Below are 19,873 nucleotides of genomic sequence, written 5' to 3'. Positions count from 1 at the left end.
TAATTTCTCTGCGTGCACTTGGAGCGCTCGGTAAATAGTGTCACCGTATTTGCATTATCACTCGCTCGCGGCTCTGTAACAAGGTTAATGTGCTACCAACTCGCGGTGGTGTTTGCGCTAGTTCTTGTGAGCTCACTTTGCATATATGCTAATTGCCTCATCGCCGCCTCATCCGGAAAATGGTCGGAAGTGGTCCAGAGGGCAACTTTATTTTGTGGTGCGTTAAAGGAGCGTCTTGTGTGAAGTAGCTCTTAACATGTCGTTGCCGTTGTAACGCTCATTGTTGTTCACAGACGGTAGGTAATACTTGAGGAATTAATTTGAACCACAGGTTTGGAAGCTCAAGGTGAACAAATTCTTCTCAGTATTCCGTAGATGAGAAATATTGGGCTTAGGAATGATGACATTGTACTCATATGCACAACTATAGATGAATGGATTGGACTACCATTTCCATGACCGTATGTTGGGAGAAAAAAAAAAACAGAAACGCCCTCACACCAATACATGTCAATTTAAACGCATCTTGATTTTTTTTTTAGTGACAGTTTTATGGATAATAATATTGCAAGGGAAGAACAGTAGGTAGTACACTCCCCTAAATAACGTTGCCACTCGCCTAACTTCTTGATATGAAACTCAACATTAATTACGGGGCAAAATTCATGTTTTATACAACACGAATACATTTCGTGACCATGCGGCATACGTTATAAGTTTCCATGCATTTTACAAATTACAGTTACGCTAAAAGAATGTGACTCATTTTGCCCGATGCCCCTTGCTTATAGTCCTTCGCGTATGGCTTTTATGCAAACATTGCTCCAAACATTCCAACAGCACATAGGCGGCGGAACGGAGAGGGCACCGGGGCACTGTGCCCCCTTTGATTTTGACATTTTAACATTACCCCTATGTATAGTATGGGCGTTGTATTAGTATAGTATGTATAGTATGTATTGTATAGTATGTATAGTATGGGCGTTGCATGGAAAGAATGGGACCAAAAGTCGGCAGTGCCCCCTTAATTGAAGGTGTTCCGCCACCACTGCAACAGCAAGCATTCAGAAGAAAAGTTTTAAATTTAGTCACATTTTCTAGCCATTGTTGTAGAAATACCAGGCTCCTGTGTCCATTCTAAACTTAACCACGGCTTTTGAACATGATTTTGGTGATACAGCTCCTTCGCTTTTGTTCCACGCGGACGCCACTTCTGTCATTTTGTGTATTTCGCATTTCGCAATTTCACCAAGGAAAAATATATGTATTTGTAAATTATCTCGTATAAGGTCTGCCTCTTTGCGCCGGCCCCGGCTGCGATTCTCCGCCGTCGGAGCCGTGCGGACGGGCGCCATTTTCCACGGCCCCAACGCCGACGGTGGCGACGACGCCATGTTTTTCGTCGGCGGCGACGGGCGTCGGGAAAACCGGGCGGCCACGGCGCGGCCGCCGAGAGCTCGCAGCGAGCATAGAGAGACGAAAATCGCACTGAACTGGCACTGAAACGTCTTCTAAATAATGAAATTTCACAAGAGTATACTGTTTGCAGTGTTTTAATGTATCTAAGGAATAGTTTTATATCTGCCGGCTAGACGACGCATACCATAGGCTAACGAATATTCTTAAAAGCATAGCTTCAGATGTACGACTGTAAACGCTATGCAAACGATACATCTGTCATGTTACGCCATATTGTGAGACACAGACAAGTGGGTGTACTGCAAACGATATGGAATGGGCAAATTCGTGTGCCTAAAAGCGGTAGTTTTTGTGGCAACATGCATGCCTCATTTGGTGCCTAATGCAGGAAAAGTTATTCGATATCGCATGCTATAAAACAAGAAAGCAAATACCACGGAAAACAATCAAAAGGCAGGTAGGTGTTCGTGTTATGAACTTATATGCTGACGCTCACATGCCTGCAGTGAAAAAAAAAAATGGGATAACAAAAAGAGGGCGACAGCGAGAAGGAGCATGGCAAGCTCTGACACATACGTGTACACCTGCAATGATCACTGACTGCTTATCACTGTCATATCAAAAGATATACAAGATTTGAAAACATCGCAAGGACAACTTCTTTTTATCCTGACCTACATAGCTGAAAGCGTTTCTCCTGTGAAAGCTTTCATTTCAAACGGATCCATTCCTAAACCTAGGCAGCAATTGTTTGAAAGCCGATGGTATCTGTAAAAACGACGCCTCAATTGGAGTGCCACCATATAAATCATGCTGAGTGGTATCATACGCTGTCATCTGTACAGTCGCTGTTGATGTGAAAAACAGTCGTGGCTGAGAAAACAGTTGCCTATATTGTCACACGCACAGCAGTCTAGCAAACAATGTCCTTCTTTGATAGATGAAATTAGATTAAATTGCTGATGAAAACACTTAAAGGATCTTTTAATCAAGACCCGCCAAGCCTACACAGGCATATAAGCAATTAGTGCAACCCTAGCTCATAGCTACTAAGAGACACACTGAACCTAATTTGACCAAATCTGCACCTAATCTGCACCAAATGTGTACCAGATGACCCTCGTGAAAACGGCTATTATCCACTTATCTTCCAAATTACCTGAATAGTGAGCGAATTCGTAGAGTGATGCCAAATGCGGTGTTTCACTTACTACATGAGTGCTTATAATCAAAAATACGATTCGACCTCTTCCTTTATTTCAGCCATGATAAGCATGGAGACTAAGGAGCATAAAAGAAGGCGTGTTAATACCTAATGGACAGATGTATGATGTAACGACAAATAAAAAAAGTATGGAGATACCTTTGACTAGTCCTCACAAATGTAGCTAGAATAGGTCATAAAAACACTAGCAAAATGTCTCTTTTCCTGAAAGAGCACTTCACATAACGAACGTTTAACGGTTACCTTTCGACATGAAAGACAAAACCAAGAACGTAAATTCAATGCATCCCATACGTTTAAAATTGATGAGAAACTGATCCGTTTCACGACACGATAACACGAACACGATACATTTAACTAACCGTTAATAGAAAAGTTCGAGCATCAACACTAACAAAGCAGCAGCACGGATATCACTCAAATCTGAGAAGCACAAAAACGTATATGGACTAGTATGCGTAAAGGTAGTACGCCATCCTAGGCATGCTTTTGGGCTTTGATGCGGAGTACCGCGTCGTAATGCGTGCACAAAGGTAGAACATACCACAAAACCAATTAAGAATATTGAACCACTGTCACAAAGTTCACAAAGTTCATGACACTTTCATCCGAAAGTTTGTGGCCCATAAGGCCAATCGTCGCCCTCACCTCTGCTTCTTCGCTCGTTTCCTTCCTTTTCCTCCTTCCTTTTCCTCCTTCCGTCACGGTTCTCCCCTCCTCACGGCACTCCGGCGCCTCCCTCACTTTCCACACTGCCCATTTGCATATTTCTCACCGGTCGTTCTCCTGGGGTCGAGTGCACAATACACACCGTGCATACACCTCAGGCGCGGGCGGGCCGGGCCAAACTGTGATCACGACTGGAGTCGCGGAGGTGTGCCGCCGGCTCCCCGTCCGGTCCCGGTCCCTGGTCCTGGTCCTGGTCCTCCCGGTCCGGTCCCATGCAGACGGCGCCGGCTGCCGGCCGGTCATTCACGGCCCGCCCGCTGAATGCATAATCAGCCTCCACGGCCGCCGCCCCGACAATGACAGAGCGCGGAAGGGTTAGCCGAAAAAAAACCGGCCCCCGGGCCACCGGGCGCACATTTGAATAAAAACCTGTTCCGGGCGACGGTTCGGCGGTGGCGGGTTTGTCTGAGCGTCTGGTTCCGGTGAGAGCGGCGGCAGCACGGTCCTTCACTCCTTTACTCTCTCCATCTCCCATCTCTCCGTTGGGCAACGATGCAAACGGTTCGCTAGTAAGCTGGCATCTGATATCCGTAGACCAGATGTCCGAATGTCAGCATCGGCATCCATTCGTTTTGACATCAACCTATAAATGTACGTCTAAAGTCACAGCAGGGCTTATAAATAGGTATAGGACCTGCAGCGCTTTGTGTTTCGGCGTGAAGGCAGGATGGATGAGCTGTATGCGTCCAGCTTTGCTTCAATCGTGCCCAGCTGGCATTTATCTGTCTATGTTCCGTGGGTGTGTTTCGCTAAGCAGTAGCACTGTCTTCGGTAAATTTCAATTTATGCATGCCTTCTTCGTGACACCTACATACCTACGAAAGAACTTCGCTGAGGTTTGTAAGTGCCGAAACGCTGCGTACAGCGACACGATATCCGCATATTTCTTCTCAGCTGTGCCTGTGTCCTCTCTCTCTCTCTCTCTCTCTCTCTCTCTCTCTCTCTCTCTCTCTCTCTCTCTCTCTCTCTCTCTCTCTCTCTCTCTCTCTCTCTCTCTCTCTCTCTCTCTCTCTCTCTCTCTCTCTCTCTCTCTCTCTCTCTCTCTCTCTCTTTCTCTCTCTCTCTCTCTCTCTCTCTCTCTCTCTCTCTCTCTCTCTCTCTCTCTGTCTCTCTCTCACCCCCGAGCCCAGCGCCAGGTCCGGGGCTCCTGCAGCCTGCAGCCTGCAACCATGGATCAATGACGACAGTCACGAGCCGAGATTCAGACCACACACGGGGGGATTCGTGTACCGTGACGACCTTAGGACACATAGCCTTATGTGTGTCCGGCGTCTTTCCGTCCGACTGAATACATGTCTGACCGTTCATTTACGCATACTTCGGTACCTATGTGTCTTTCGGTTTTTACCCATGTCTGTTAATCTGTGTCAATACTTGGCCACTTAATTATCATGTATGCAAATTATTTACATTACCCATGCTTGTCCGTCCTCTTATATAGGCCGTCAAACATGCTATTATGCATTTCAGACCCTGTGGAACAGTCCTTTTCCGCTTTTTCTCGTTGTATGTGCGTTTGATTTTAACCAAACTTTGGTAATGGTAGTTTGAGATCCCTACCTAATTTTTATCAATATGGTCTATTAACAAAAAATGAAAAATAAAGGCACTTGTCATTGATTGATAATGTTAAGGTCATCAGAGCCCTGCTTAGAGGCTGGCACCGGCCGGCGCTGTCTCCCCTCTGATTGGTCGTGACGTGCTAGCGCACTGCGGCTTGGCTCCGCCCACTTGCGGTCCAGCCTCGGGTCATGTCGGCGGCAGTCGCCGTCTGGCCGGCCGGCGTGCGGGCCGCGCGCGCAGCGCAGCGGAGTGGAGCACTTGTTTGCATGTCATGAACTTTTACTACAACAAATAAGGACGGAGCAAGTAAGAAAAAGGAAGAGGAGACAAAGTGACAATGAGACGAGCGGTAGACGGTGGCTAGTGGACAGCAAACAATATACATTAACGCTATGAGCAGAGACAGGAGACAAAGACTGTATAGACGAAAGACAGACAATGATGGTAGACCAGAGACAAGTGACGGAGATAGAGATTAGAGAGTCGAGAGACTGACAAGGGGGACTGAAGGATGGGAGATCAAGATCATTAACTCTCGATATTGCATATCTGTATTTTCAGATTGAGTCATCCTATCTTTCCCTGTTTTATTGTTTTTCCGCCCTAAGATCTATCAACAATATGCTTAAAGCATTGTGGAAATATTATGGAAAGATTGACTATTTTTACCCCCCCCCCAAAAAAAAATCTTTCAAAAAAAAACTAAACACAAGCCTACATAGGTATGTGGATATCCTCAATTAAATAAGGCCGCTGAATGTCACATGCGTACCTAAAGACAATCCGGTAGATTATGCCTCGTTACTCCTTAAAAGCACCATAGCCTGTAGGAAAACAGGGCAGCGGAGAAGCTCGCAATAAATTATTGAAAATAACATTTTAATTTTGTAGGGAATAACATTCTGGAGCTTAATCTGTCGCTGGAAGCAGTGCTTATCGTTTTATACACACACCGATATGCATAGCATTCTTCATCCTTATTCTCTCCGCCCGAGATACGGCATAAATTCACGCAAGGATACCTGCGTTAGCGTGTGTCTTGTTCCAATCCGTCAGAGCTCCGCACTGCTCTGACCCCGAGCGGCGAATGACCGGTCTCGGTGTCGCGGCGCAATGGGCGGAGCTTAGCTGCGGCGCAACAGCTGACGCTGCTACGCCATGCTAGCCTCTACCACGGCGCAGAGTTTTCCGATCAATCTTTACCATTACAAGTCAATGACAAATGCCTTTCATTTTGACATTTTGTTAAAAGACCATATTAGTAAAAATTAGGTAGGGCCTTGAAACTCATTGTGTCAAAGTTTGGTTGAAATCAAGCGTATAAGTAACGAGAAAGAGCCAAAAAGGACTGTTCCAGAGGGTCTGAAATGCATAGTAGTCTGTTTCCTTATAGTCTGCTAGTCTATTTGCTACATGCAGGTCCATTTATACCATGTGCCTGTCCGTGTGCTTCTATCACTGCCCGTTTGTTTACATGTTGGTATGACCGTTTATTTGTGTTCATTTATGTCAGTCTGTTTACAGCTTCGCATTCCTGTCAGTCTGTCTATGACTTGACTTCGTATATCTATTCCTGCCAGTGCGTCTATGACTGTCTCAGACCGCCTCTGTAAATATGTCCTCGGAATTCGTCTGCCGTACATGAGCAATGAGCATTGTAATCCCAAATAAATTGGTGTATCTGTTCCCGTAACTCGTCGGTCGTCAGTTGTTCAGCAGTCAAGTCAGTAGTCTGTCCCATCATGTGACAGATACTGGCCAGTCAGCTGTCATCTGACGCTGCCACTAGAGGACTGGTGTAAACTGGGTCTTACAGAGGGCTAGGAGTTTCACACCACTCACTGAGCTAGCATGGACAAAGCTTTATTTTCAGAAACAAATGACTGCTAATTCCAAGCGCACCTATCTCTGACACTCCAAGGTCCAAAATGTCAAACATCAACCGAAAGACCTGGATGAAGTTAACAGCAATTGGAGTAAAAGAAACGTACTTCCACAGCAAAGTAACCTAGAAAGTTGAATGAATTATACAAGATTAAAGCAAAGAAGACCAAGTAGGCCTAGTAAGTTACTTCTGCGCGACTTCCCATGTGGTCACTGATGGGTGGTCACAATGCCTGACTGAATACCTACTGCAGCTGCGTCCTGCTCATACCGATTTGTTCCATTTCTGACTTCTGTCTAAATCATTCAAAACATGGACATAGACGAATCAAGCAGTTCCAGGCATTCTTATGCATACCTAGTTCTAAGATCTTCTAAACATGAGTTAACTTAGTCAAAAACTGAATAATGCATGCAAAGCTATTTTGATGGGAAAAATCCAAACTATGGCTGTCGTCATGCCTACTATTCATTGCGCATTCATTGCAACCTATCTGAGGAAATGCGAGTAACGCGGGCCGCACGGTGCTTTGTTATTTCTATCATGTTTAAAATAACCACAGCATATTGGAGTACTTATGCCACGTCCAACCGTATACCTAGCACAATGTATAGCCAGCGCTTGAAGTAGGTAACTGCCACGGAACTATATAGCTGAAGCGCTGGCTGTACATATGTGACTGAAATCAAATCAGACAAGCACATTCAGTAAAAAAAAAAAGCGTTCGATATTGAACCTATGCAAATGTGCCTACTAAGTCTGACTGCGATGACGCAGCGCCATTCATCATTCACAGTGAATGCGTCCATTAATCGACATTTATGAATCAGCCGAACCCACCAGCACCCATGAAATATTATCTCCAAATAAACCAATCAGATGCATTCGCTCAGATCGTAAAGCTGAGATTCAGCCTTATCTTTCTGAAAACAGTCGACAAGTGTCGTCTGTAAAAGAAATAAACAGTGCTGAGCCGTCCCTTTGGGATTCTGTCGCCACTGCAGCTGCCGGTGAAATAGCAAACAGTGCAGTTTTGCTGAGCCGAATACAAATTGCAATTTTGCCGTGGCTGCCGGTGGCCTCAAATATACCGCAGCCGTTTCCTTCTTTCCGCTGCAATCAAAAGTGGGAGCATTTATCTTCCTGCGTTGCGGTATTATCTAGCCTGTTAAACTTGCACCATTACTTTTGCGCCGGCGCCCAACTTTGACAGCTAAAACAAATGACCCGACGGAGGCCGGAGCGGCGCGGCAATCCCGGCCCCGGTCCCGGCCGCCGGTCGAGCCGCGCCCGGCAGCGCGCGCGGCGGCTGACCGACGCAGCTCTCCGAGCCACACGAACCGGGACCGAACGCAGGGTGATCTAACGAGCCCCGGACCGTCCTGCTGACCACACTCACCGCTGACCAGATCTGCTTCCGGCGACCAACACCACCACAAACGCCGAGCTGCACCGGCACCGCACCGCCGCCCCCACTGCCGGTGGCGCCGTCGGGCCGTCGTCGCCGGCGTCGGCGGCGGCACTCATTAGCACCCTCCTGCCGGCGGCTCCTCCTCGGCGAAACTATGCAGATTAACGCAGCTCTCTGCCAGTCGCGCCGACGACGAGCGCAGCTCGGGCCCGCCGCCGATTACGACGCTCTCATTAGTGACGAGCGCACGCCGGCGCCGCCCACCGACGTCCAAATGAAACTGACGTCACCGGCGGCGACCGTGTCGTATGGGCAGCTGGTGGGAGCTTAATTAGAGCCTGGACCGACGCCGCCGCTGGCTAGAATGACCTAGGGAAGTCGCTGGGGACGGGTGTGCTGTTCGCTGGATGTTCCGATGCCTGATGAAAGTTGATAGGGTTGAAAAAGCTCTTCCGAACTTGTCTTGACAATGCCAAAGATATTATGAATATCCAGTGTTTTACACCTGACGGCGGCCTGTAGTCACGGTGCGCTGCGTGGGCCCGGCTAGCCGACGGGTGTGCCAGAGCTTCCCTCTCCTATTTCCCCGGCCCCGGAGCGCGGGAAGAGGCTCGTTCTCTCGCTAACCGCCCCCGGCAGCGGTGCTATCAGGCGGCCCTCGGGGAGCAGCGGCAGCAGTCGAGACGGCCGCTCACCACCGTCGACGGCGCACGCCCGGCGCAGAAATGGCTGTTTCATTTTAAAATCAACAGCTTTCAGCGAAAGGCTGAGATTGCAGAAAAGCTATTACAGGAAGGTTATTGGAATTTCTTGAGCTGAAAAATGAGGCCGGATCGGATCCATTTACATCGGCGGACTGTTCGCCAGATCGAGACCGGAGACGGCCGACGGCTGAGATCGTCGGCTTCGACGCAGATCGACGTTTCCGACGCGGCCGACTTGGATCAATCCAATCCGGTGCGCTGCGCCGCTGACGGCGTCCAATGGCTCGGAACATCGGCCCACCAAACTTGAGCGGGAGGGGGGGGGGGGGGAGTCGGCGCCCGTCCGACGTGCCTCGGCGACGCCCAATGGATTAGACCGCCCGGCAGATTCCTTTGTTGTGTCAGAGCCTTTCATGTGGTTCGCAGATATTCGCAATGATTCGGGATTCCGGCGCTGATTATCACAGACTGAAGAGTTGCTACGTTCAAAGGCGACGCAAACCGACGGCAGAAGATAAGACGGCATTTCTGATGGGGTGATATGAATAACTGATATGCAGGCGATGGCAGCCCGGGTGTTGAGGCAGCTTTTATATCGCATTCGAAAAAAGGTCGCGGATTTTTTTCATAGCGACTCCTCCACCCATATCGAATGGGCAAACATTTAAGCTCAAAGCAGTTTCAGCTCACATCTTTCCGCGTTCAAAAAAATAAAAATCGAAAAGAACAACAATTAAATTCACGTTAAGAGAAGTTTCGTATGCCTACATTAGATTATAAATTGCAAAGGGATAGGAACTTAAAAGTAAAAAGCTATCTTCAAACTCCACTACAGCTTTAACCATTAACGACCAATTAACAAAGCCACTTGACTTCTTAACAGTGTTTTTTTTTTTGCTTTGTTTAACCCTCGCCCGCACATGCCATTTTCCCATCCTAGAACGCACATGGGGGGGGGGGGGTTGCCACCCCCGCGCCATTTCGTTCCTGTTGGAGATAGAGCTTCGCGGTAAGGACCAAAAAGATTCTTTGGGAAGAGACAAATTCAATGATACCCATATCTACCTTCTAAGGTCAGTCATTGACCTTCCAGGTCAGGTCAAACAAAAAAATGTTGCTGTTTTGGGTCACCGTTGGATATCAAAAGCGCTGCTTATCTATACCTACCTACCGATGACGATGCCGTTTTCTGGTGCCAAGCCAGCTAGAACCTCTTTGTCACACTACCCGACCAGATTTTTGCTGCTGAGGTCATTTCAGGTCAAGTTAGGTCAAGGTCAATGATATGTGTTTGTATGTCTGTGTGTGTCTGTGTGTATGCTGATGTGTGCACCGAGTGTTTATGTGTCCGTATTACATGAAATCATGATCTGAGAAGCTTTTACCAAAAATGCAGTCAAAAAACTTCACGAAAAGTAAATTCAGCTTGCCTGAAACGCAATTATTTTAGATGACCTAGGTTGACCTTGACCCTGACCTTGACCTCTGCACATCGTCGAATAACATGTTCCATAATAGGTGGGAGGTAAGACTGGCAAAAAAGGCCGACATCAAGGTGTCAAAAGCTCCCAAGGCCCATAGCCAACGCAAGATGTTGAGAATTGGTCATTTGGGTCATGACATGACCTGAAAAAACCACAGAAACTTGAAATTTTCAGTGGACATCAAGAAAGGATAGAGGAGCAGCTATACCAAAAATCAGGCTTCTAGCTAAAAAATGTTGAGTGCAGAGCAGAAAGACTGCCTGGGGGTGGCACCCCCCCCCCCCCCATGTGCGGGCGAGGGTGTTAATTGGGAGTAAGCTCTTTCTGCCTGCAAGGGCCATTGATGATCTGTGAGATGATAGGAAAGCGTGTAGGCATTGCATTGTGTGGACCACCGACGGTGCCCCGAAGCGGCAGAGACCATCCTAGTGGGACGGAGTCACGGAAATGTCCTTCGGGACAGCCCCCCCCCCCTGCCGCTCAAACGGTCACCCAGCCATGGAGAGGGTGAAGTCCATCGAGGACCTGCCCTCAGTGTATATTGAGCCTGCCCTCACCGCTGCACCGGTTGCCTGATGGGGGGGGGAGAGAAGGGGGGGGGGGCACCGGCCCGGAGAGGGAAGGGTGAGGGATGCGGGTGGGCTTATCCTGAGAAAGGCAAGGACGGGTCAGGGTGATGATTCCAATCAATAGTGGTCTTATAGTCAAAGTTGTTATTATCAACCATAACTTGATCAACAACATCTCGAATGGCTAAACTTTAAAACAAAGATTAAATGAGTACCTAAGCTATGAGCTATGAAATATGAAGTATGTATAAACGGTTCTCTTTATGCCGATAGCCAATACCAATAGCAATACCAATAGGTACCAACACACAATACCTATGTGTGTTGGTAATACAGTGGTTTAGTTTTTTTAAGCAGGTTCGCCGCTATAGCGGAAGCAAATGACATTTTCGCTTAAAAAGAGGCTCAACATCGGAATACTCACATTCGCTATCCCTTACCTAGCTGAGCAGTGCTCATCTAGGTATATACCCTCATTGAGCACGTACCGGGGTGGCGAGCGAGCATACGCGGCCAACCTTGGCACCTTCAGTTACCTCTGCTTCGCCAAGAGATGTCGCCCCGACAGCGAAGTTGCGACCGTCTGACGGGAGGGAATGTCCAACCCAACACCCTAGGTGATCGTGATGGCCTGCACATAAGCACCTTTCCATGCTTCTATCCTCAGGATACAGAAATCCTTCTCCTCCACGCCGCAACCACCCTCCGGGCTGGACAGGTAACTTTATCTCATGCGGGCTGCTCCCTTGGAGCGACACCGCTGCTCCTGAGGGAGCGCACCCCGTAGCCGGGTGCAGTGAGTGCCTTGGGGCTGGGTGACCTGTCCTCTGGACGGGCTCAGCCCCGGCGACTCACTAGGGTGCCCGCCCAGACCAATGTCTCCCCCTAATTCCTATCATCCTTCCGGCTCTGCAATGGTCTTGTCGACCGAAAGGGCCTAACCCAACAAAACAAACAAACAAACAGCACATAAGCGATCACTTATAAGGATGCACATTGATTATGTTATACACTATTCTATTAGCATATGTTATATGCCTGGTGAGTAAAGGAGGGTCAATGGCGTGATGCGAGGACGTTTTACCTATACCCTTCTCTCACTCAGCTCCTGGACTTCACATGCTAACGGCTAGCTTCAGAGTATAGCGGCAGTCGGGCCTCAAAATGAGCTCCCAAAAGACCCAAATCGTATAATGGGCCACGCCTTCCTTTGCCCAACTTTCTGACCTAACCTGCCTTGACATTATCTTGACCTCGGCGATACCCAAACCCCAAATTGACCTCCCCAAACAAAAATCAGATCATTCGACGCAGCTTGACATTACAAACGCAATGGTGCAACGTTACCAGCTCTGGGACCATTTTTGGACGTTGGCAAACATGACCCCGACCTCATAAGACCTTCTTACCTCATCGACTGACCTGATACCTAAAGATTGGATCCCAGTCACCGCGCCTGGTAACGGCGCACTTTCTTTTCTTCGTGAAGCTGTATGAACTCCACTAACCGCAATGGCCGAAAAGGCGAGGAGAACGGTCGCACACACCGCCCCATTTTCGGAGGGCGTAGGAATTTATGCAGAAAACCGATGGGTCCGGTGCAAGTTAAAGCCGTCGTTTTAACTTCTCAGCGAAAGCAACAACGCAGTTCATAAAAAATTACATCATCCTACCGATGCATCTCATGGTGAACGCATCGGCCACTCACAACAACAACCGCAAACGAACCGCTAAAACACCTCGAACATTCGTGCATTCGAGTATAATCCTGAGATCTTGGAAGTCCGCGCCGATTTACATGTAACTTGTAAGCCGTTGTCCCGGTGACAAGGCCGCCGGCCAAGCAGATAAGCACCGGGTTTCTGGAATACGGGGGGCGTTTCCAGGTCTCCAGGGTCGTCCTGGGTTTCCAGGCTGAAAGTGACGTCAAGAGCCGTGTTTCATTCTCAGTCTTCATGGGTGATGGAGAGGGGATACCCGCGGTAGTTCAAAGCAGCTCGTAAGAATATGCAGAAGAATGAATTGGAATCGGCCGCCAACATGGGCTTTACGTCACCGGATACCAGCATATCGGTACTGCCGACGGTGACTTAACGGTGTATACCTAGATACCGTCAGTCGCTAAGCGCAATGCGTCGCTACGCGGTTTGCGACTGATAGGTACGCCTCCGGCTTTCCCCGCCGTCTTCAGAAGTTTCCAATGCGTGAATCGTGATTATTCTCTTCACAATAATTTTACGTTATCTGAAAGAATACGTACGAAATATATTTGCAGCGCAAAGCACCGAAGGGAAATGAATTTGGGCAAGGGGTCCGTACTCCGTCCTTTCTCACGAGCTTTCTACTGCATGGTAACGAGCCTGAGTACGTAAGTAAAGGAATTGTGTAACTGTGTGTGTTGGGGGTCTCCATTTTCATAACGGTTTGCTTTCCTTTTCCTAACATTCCCTTTTCCGACGTTATGGAAACGAGCGTGGAAGTTGACATTCATGCATTCATTCGTTCGTTCATTCATTCATTCATACGGTTTGGCTGCCAATTTTAAGTCAGTCAGAGGGTCAGATAAATATATCGGATACGAACCATGACAATGAGTCCGTGCTCCTGAGAGATAGGAATGCGTACATAGGTAGGGATGTCACACCACATCGCCGACTGGTTACCGTGGAGAGATCGAGCACGATTACGTAATGGAAGACACCGTGCGACTCCGTAGCGCTGCTGAAAATTTTCCAAACAAACTAAAAGAGCAACCGTTCCGCTCAACACGGCCTGACATAAACATCAGCTGATGTCGGAGCTGAACACGTATAGCTGTCGGTCGGCTCGCTTTACACCGTAAATATCTGACAGGGAGACGTGCCGTCACGGTCACGGCCGCTGTGCGTTCAGTGCCCTCCGGTCACGATCTGCAGTTTGTTGTATGTGGGTTCGACGCGGGCCTTCCCGGTTCCAACTGGACTGTGGGATTTCCAAGGCCGGACGGGTTTGTGCGGCGCGGCGGTGGGCGGAGGAGGGGCGCCCGGCCGGTCCGTCCGCCGGGCCGCCGCTCAGTCTGACGGTGAGCCCCGTGCAGCGTGCCCGCCGCCGTCGCCATGCGCCCGCCTCCGCCGGTGACCGCGCTCGTGCTGGCGCTGCTGGTGTCGGCGCCGACGGCTGCCAAGCGGCCGATGCTGGCCACGGCGCCGCCGCCGGTGGTGCTGCCGCCGCTGCCGACGGCCAACGGACTGCACCCGGACCTTCTGCCGGCCGACTGCGGCCGTCGGCCCGTGCCGCCGCCGGCCGGACACCAGCCGCAGCTCGCCGGACATCCAGTGGAGAACCCCGCCTACACGGGCCAGTTCCCGTGGCACGTGCGACTCGTGGCGCGCGAGCCGAGCGGCCACCAGGAGCACCGCTGCTCGGGTCTCATCGTCAGCCAGTGGCACGTGCTGACAGCCGCTGACTGCGTCTGGAACACGCTGCCCTCACAGGTGTTTGTACGTGTGGCCGACGTGCGCATCAGCGTTATCGACGAGGGTGAGCACGACTACGCCGTCACTGACATCCACGTGCACCACGCGCGCGACGGCGCCAAGCTGGCTGATAATGTGGCCCTGCTACGATTGGCGGCGCCCCTCGTGTTCAGCTCGCACGTGCAGCCGGCCTGTCTGCCAGTGCCCGGCGCAGGACACGCCATCTTCCTGCAGTGTGAGATTGCCGGATGGGGTCGCGCAAACAGTTCGGATACTCTGCCGAACGAGCTGCGCAGCGACGCCGTGCCGCTGGCCTCGGATGAGTTCTGTACGGCCCCAGAGGTGTTTGCCGATCGTTTCGTGCGTAACCGGACTGTGTGCTCGGGCCCCAATCGCCATGGCCAGCTGCACTCGTGTCGCGGAGACGCCGGCGCCGGGCTCACCTGTCTGGACCAGCCGGCCGGCCGGGTGATCGCCTACGGTCTGCTTTCAACCGCCGATAAACAGGGCTGCGGACGGCGGGCCGGCATCTACGCCAAACTCTCCGGGTTTGTAGACTGGATCATGTGCCATGTCAAGTTCGATCAGGAGGGCGGCACCGGCCCACGGCCTCCGCTGTGCGGAATGCAAGCGCCCGCCTGCGGTCGGACAACATTTCGTCCCGAGCTGCGCAGCACGCGCGGGGCCGTGCGCGACGGCGACCTGCCCTGGATCGTGGTGGTGGCGTCTGACCGGCCGCCGCGGCGACCCTGCACGGGTGTCATCGTCTCGGCGCGCTGGATCCTCACGGCGGCCGAGTGTGCGCCCGCCTTGACCACGCTCGAGGTGTACCCGGCCAGCGAGTACTTCTTCCGCGCGAATCCGACCGCGCAGATACCCATACCGCGTATTGAGATCGAGCGCATCGAGCATCGAGCAAACCCGGATGGGCACAACCACCCGCAGAACCTGGCTCTGCTGCGCACGCGACAGGATATCACCTTCTCGGCGCGGGTGTCCCCGATCTGTGTGCGCGAGACACCACTGGTGGACGACGCGCGCGTCATCTTCGCCGGTCAGGTGGCCGAGCGAGGGCCGGGTCAGACGCGTCCGTTCGCACTCGAGTGGGCTCGTATGCGAGTCGTAGGAAAGAAAGATTGCGAGGCGAGACACACAGTGCCTGGCCTGCGTCCGCCAGAGCTGAAGACCGACGCGTTGTGTACCAGCTGCGAAGAGCCGACGCTCGACCAGAACAACCAGTGGTGGAGTGCTGACCAGAGACGCTTCACCAAGTGTCTGCGTCAGTCGGCGGCGAGGCCAGGCGACTCGGCAGCCTTCGTGCCTCCCGAGCCGTGTCGGTTCAGCAGTAAGGACCGCGGCGGCATCTGGATGAGTGTCGACAACATCGGCGGAGCCGAGGTGTGGTCTGTGGCAGGTCTCAGTGTCGACGAGCTGGACTGTAACAGCGAGGCGCGACCGGACGTGGGGGTGTCCATGGCGCCGGCGGCCGCCTGGGTGCGCGAGGTGCTCACCCCGCCCGAGCCGTCCCCTCCGGCCCCCGTGCCGCCCAGCACGCCCACCCTGACCTGCGTCACACCCGATCTGAAGGCGGGCCGGTGTCTGAAGCTGCAGCACTGCCCGGCGCTGGCGCTGACACTGCGGGAGATCGGCCTCATCTCCGCACAGCAGTACATCTGCGGTCGAGACGGCACCGTCAACCTGGTGTGTTGTCCCGCAGACATGCTGGCACCGCCGCCCTCGCCGCCGGCGCCACCCGCTTTGCCGGCCATCTCCACAGCTGCCAGTGCGAGGCTGGTGACGTCCCCGATACTACCGGTGCCGCTGCGGCTGGCCCACTGCGGTGTCAGCGCCTTCAACCCGTCGGCACGGATGGGCGCCGACCGTGTGAGGAACCTGGGAGAGCTGCCCTGGATGGCGGCGGTGTATAACCGACAGGGTGTGCAGAGCAGGCCCCTCTGCGCCGGTGCCGTGCTCTCCGAGCGATGGATCCTGACGGGCGCCAGCTGCGCCGAGACGGACGCCCAGCTACAGGTCGAGCTTGGCACGCTGGATGTCACGCGTCAGGGTGGCAAGCCGCTCTCTGCGCCGCTGCTCTCTGTCCCTATCGCGGAGATTGTAAGACACCCGGCGTTCAAGCCGCCGCTCGGCCTCTCCGAGGACATGGCGCTGCTACGTACGGCCACGCCGATCCCCCTGAGCTCTGCCGTCAGCGCCATCTGCCTGCCGGAGCCGGATGACCTGCCCGAGCGAGCCATCGTGCCCGCCGGACAGCTCATCCTCGCCGGCTGGGGCGCCCCCAAACTGGGCGACGAAGCTTCCCCGGTGGCGCTCAAGTGGGCGCGCATGGACGTGGTGGGCCTGAACGAGTGCGAGCTTAAGTACAGCCAGGTGGACTACTCTGAGATGTACCTGGGATCCAACTCGTTCTGCAGCTCGTTCCCGCAGCCGACCGCTGAGTTCACGTGCGCCATCAACCAGGGCGACCAGGGCTCGCTGTTCATGCACCGCAGCACGCGCGGAGGCGTGGTCCGGTGGCAGGCGGTTGGTCTGGCCGTCGGAGGGATAGGATGCAGCAGTGGACAATTCCCTGACATCAACGTGGCCGTGGCCCCGTCTGCTGACTGGATTCGGAACGTGACCGGTCTGTAGAGTGGAGCGATAGAGTCTGGTGCAGAGATCTCCACAGGCGCGTAATGGCGAAGTCGCAATCAGTTGTGGTAATGTTATGCAAGCTGTCAACTGCAGTGTCCCAACTATCCCAACTGTCGGGTAGTTAGGTATGGTTCGTACTTCGTAGGCCGGTGCGCTTCCAGAGAATAAAGCTATAGTTGTGATTGTTATTGATGAGTCCTATACATGGTTGTACATAAGCGAGGCACTTGGCTTTTGCACGAAGAATAAACTATGAATGGTTATATATTTATTAATTTCTTTTTATCTTATGTCTGATGAATAATTCCTGCAGTGTCGTGTCACACGCGTATGTCTCAATAAAACATACAGAATACCTTCCACTATTTCAAATATCAGCTCTTGGATCAAAAGACGCATCTCGAATATTTGTAAAATGTATAATGTTTACGCTGCAACAGCGAAGCCGTGTGTGAAATATTGTAAGGCTGGATCGTAAAACGTTTACCAGACGACCATTTGCGTGACCATCAGAGCACTCGGTTGGTGTAAACGAACCGAGTGAAGCCGAGATTGGAGTCATCGAATCAGCGCGAACGTTGAAAACAAGCCACTTAAACGCACTCCACTGATATGCAAAGCCACATATAGGTTGCTGAGTGGATTGCACTCCATTAGACCCTGCCCTGAGTGCCCAGTGCCCACACCGTGAATTGTTATCGGTAACAGCACAGCTCTTCGTCAGTCGCCACTGGATACCCTCAACGTGTGAATGGTCGGACTTGCCGGACTTGCACGCATGAGTCAAACAAGCAGGAATTGTCAGTGGGTGACAACAATAACTATAGTACTACTCAGTACTCAAACATAATCCTTTATTGCAATAAACCCGTTTGACACGTCGCTGAAAATGTTGTGCGTCAAATATTGGCGCACGATAAATCTGACCTCAAAGTACTACTACACCCCAACCCAAAGGCAAAGCTGATGATATCTGGAAGCTGGCCGAGACAAAATTCAACAAATGCGTCCATTTTCCGGCCATTTAATGACAACTCACAGTATTGTGACCTTCCGAAGCGCTGGTCTGTTTAAAAGGAAAACAGTGTGGACGGAAATAACCGTCGCTTTTAGCAGGCATTGAAGAACCTGAAGCACACCTGAATCTTGTAAAAAATATTAACAGTTCAAGCGATCGTATCACAATTACCGTTCAAGCGATGCTGCCCGCACCATATCTTTCTCAAGCATTCATAAGGACGGCTGAAAAGATGGGGGTTTACGATTTGAACCAGCGGATACACCGTGACGCCTTTGCTGGTATGCCGCGGACTTCACGGATGTGCTTCAAGCATGAGTCATAATTGAACATAGTTCGTTTGGGGCGTTCCACGGAATCGCCAGAATTCTGCGGCGAAAGACGTACCGTGACCATGTAAACATCTGCTTCTAAATGACCTTCAGCCAGCCTTGAATGCGGCCTATCGGTTAGGCATGCTATAAAGAACCGAGATATTACAACCACTCCCATAAAAGATCAGAGCTAGTTTGTTTTGAAACTTCCAAATATCATATCCTCCCTCATACAAAAAGGACATCCGCGAAGCTCACTCATTTTGAAAAGCTGTCCGCTTTGCACGTGTGACGCATAAGAGGCCCACAAACACGCAGAACGGAAAATTGGGTACATTTCAAGCACACTATTCTAGATAAAGGGGCGTAAGAAACGTCACGAGTGTCAGATGAAGCCACACCAGGTCACACGTGTTCATAATTTGTACTGCATACATCAGTGTAATGAAAAAGTTTCATGGTAATACATAAACGAAAGGGTAGTGAGAGCTTTCTTTCCATTCACCATCGCAATTTTTAGGCTTTAGCATTTATTACCATTAAACGATAGAATCGGTTTTTCAAGGAAGGTAAAAGGACGCACACGCAGTAAACGAACTCGGGTAGATTTAAAAGCGAATGTTTATAAACGTGTGATGGTGACCTTCAGGTCTGTTTCCCCGTTTGTGCGATCGAACACATCTGGGATGGAGGAAAAAAGAACATAGGGAAATCGCTTCGATATTCATCAATTTTCCGTGTAAGCATCAATATCCTCGAAGAAAACAGATGCACCGATCCATTAATTAACTTCAGGATTCGCTAACAGGCTTGACCAGTTTGGAGACCGAGAAAAATTTCGAAGCCGCAGGTGATTGATCAGTGCTGAAGTCCGTCACGCTCCCTAATATGGTCAGCACTCAATACTGTTCCCAACATGAGGCCATTAAACATTGCTGCGGTTAAAATCATGTGGATCAATAATAATAAAAAGTCGTTTTAACCCTCGCATGTGTGCGGCGTTTTCCAGCTTCTAATGTGTAGGGGGGGGGGGGTCGGTTGGACCCCCCCTTGCCGTTTGGCCCCTGATCGAGCTAGAGCTTCGCGGAAAAAACGAGCGTGTTGCCCGTGACGAGAGGAAGCCGATGATACCCCATTTTAAGGTCCTAGGTCATTGGTTGACCTTCCAGGTCAGGTCAATGACCCAAAGTCGGGAAAATCGGGACCTATTAGAAAGTCGTAAAGTGTGGCTGCTAAGGGGTTTTTCGGGGTGCTGATCACGAATATCGTGTTAGTTTTGATCAGAGATGATGTCTTTAAGCATTTACACCAGGTCGGGTCAGGTCAGGTCAGGTCAACCAGTAGGCGTCGTGACGGGTATTCGTAGTACGTGTCAACCGCCTCTGACAGCTTCGTAACATGTTACGAAGGCACCAAAACTACTTCGTAAATGTTCAAATGGTTGC

The 19,873-nt window shown here is 51.0% G+C and overlaps 1 protein-coding gene across 1 annotated transcript; it reads left to right on the top strand.

The window, feature by feature from the left end:
• The first annotated feature begins 14,084 nt into the window (after positions 1-14,084).
• On the top strand, positions 14,085-17,093 carry LOC122363556 (transmembrane protease serine 9-like). Its single transcript, XM_043332983.1, has one exon. The coding sequence runs from the start codon at positions 14,085-14,087 to the stop codon at positions 17,091-17,093; it is 3,009 nt and encodes a 1,002-aa protein (XP_043188918.1).
• Positions 17,094-19,873: the final 2,780 nt, after the last annotated feature.

The sequence above is a fragment of the Amphibalanus amphitrite genome, unplaced genomic scaffold, assembly GCF_019059575.1.
Source record: "Amphibalanus amphitrite isolate SeventyFive unplaced genomic scaffold, NRLGWU_Aamphi_draft 000627F_arrow, whole genome shotgun sequence".
NCBI lineage: Eukaryota > Metazoa > Arthropoda > Thecostraca > Balanomorpha > Balanidae > Amphibalanus > Amphibalanus amphitrite.
This window is presented reverse-complemented; position numbering and strand designations above follow the sequence as displayed.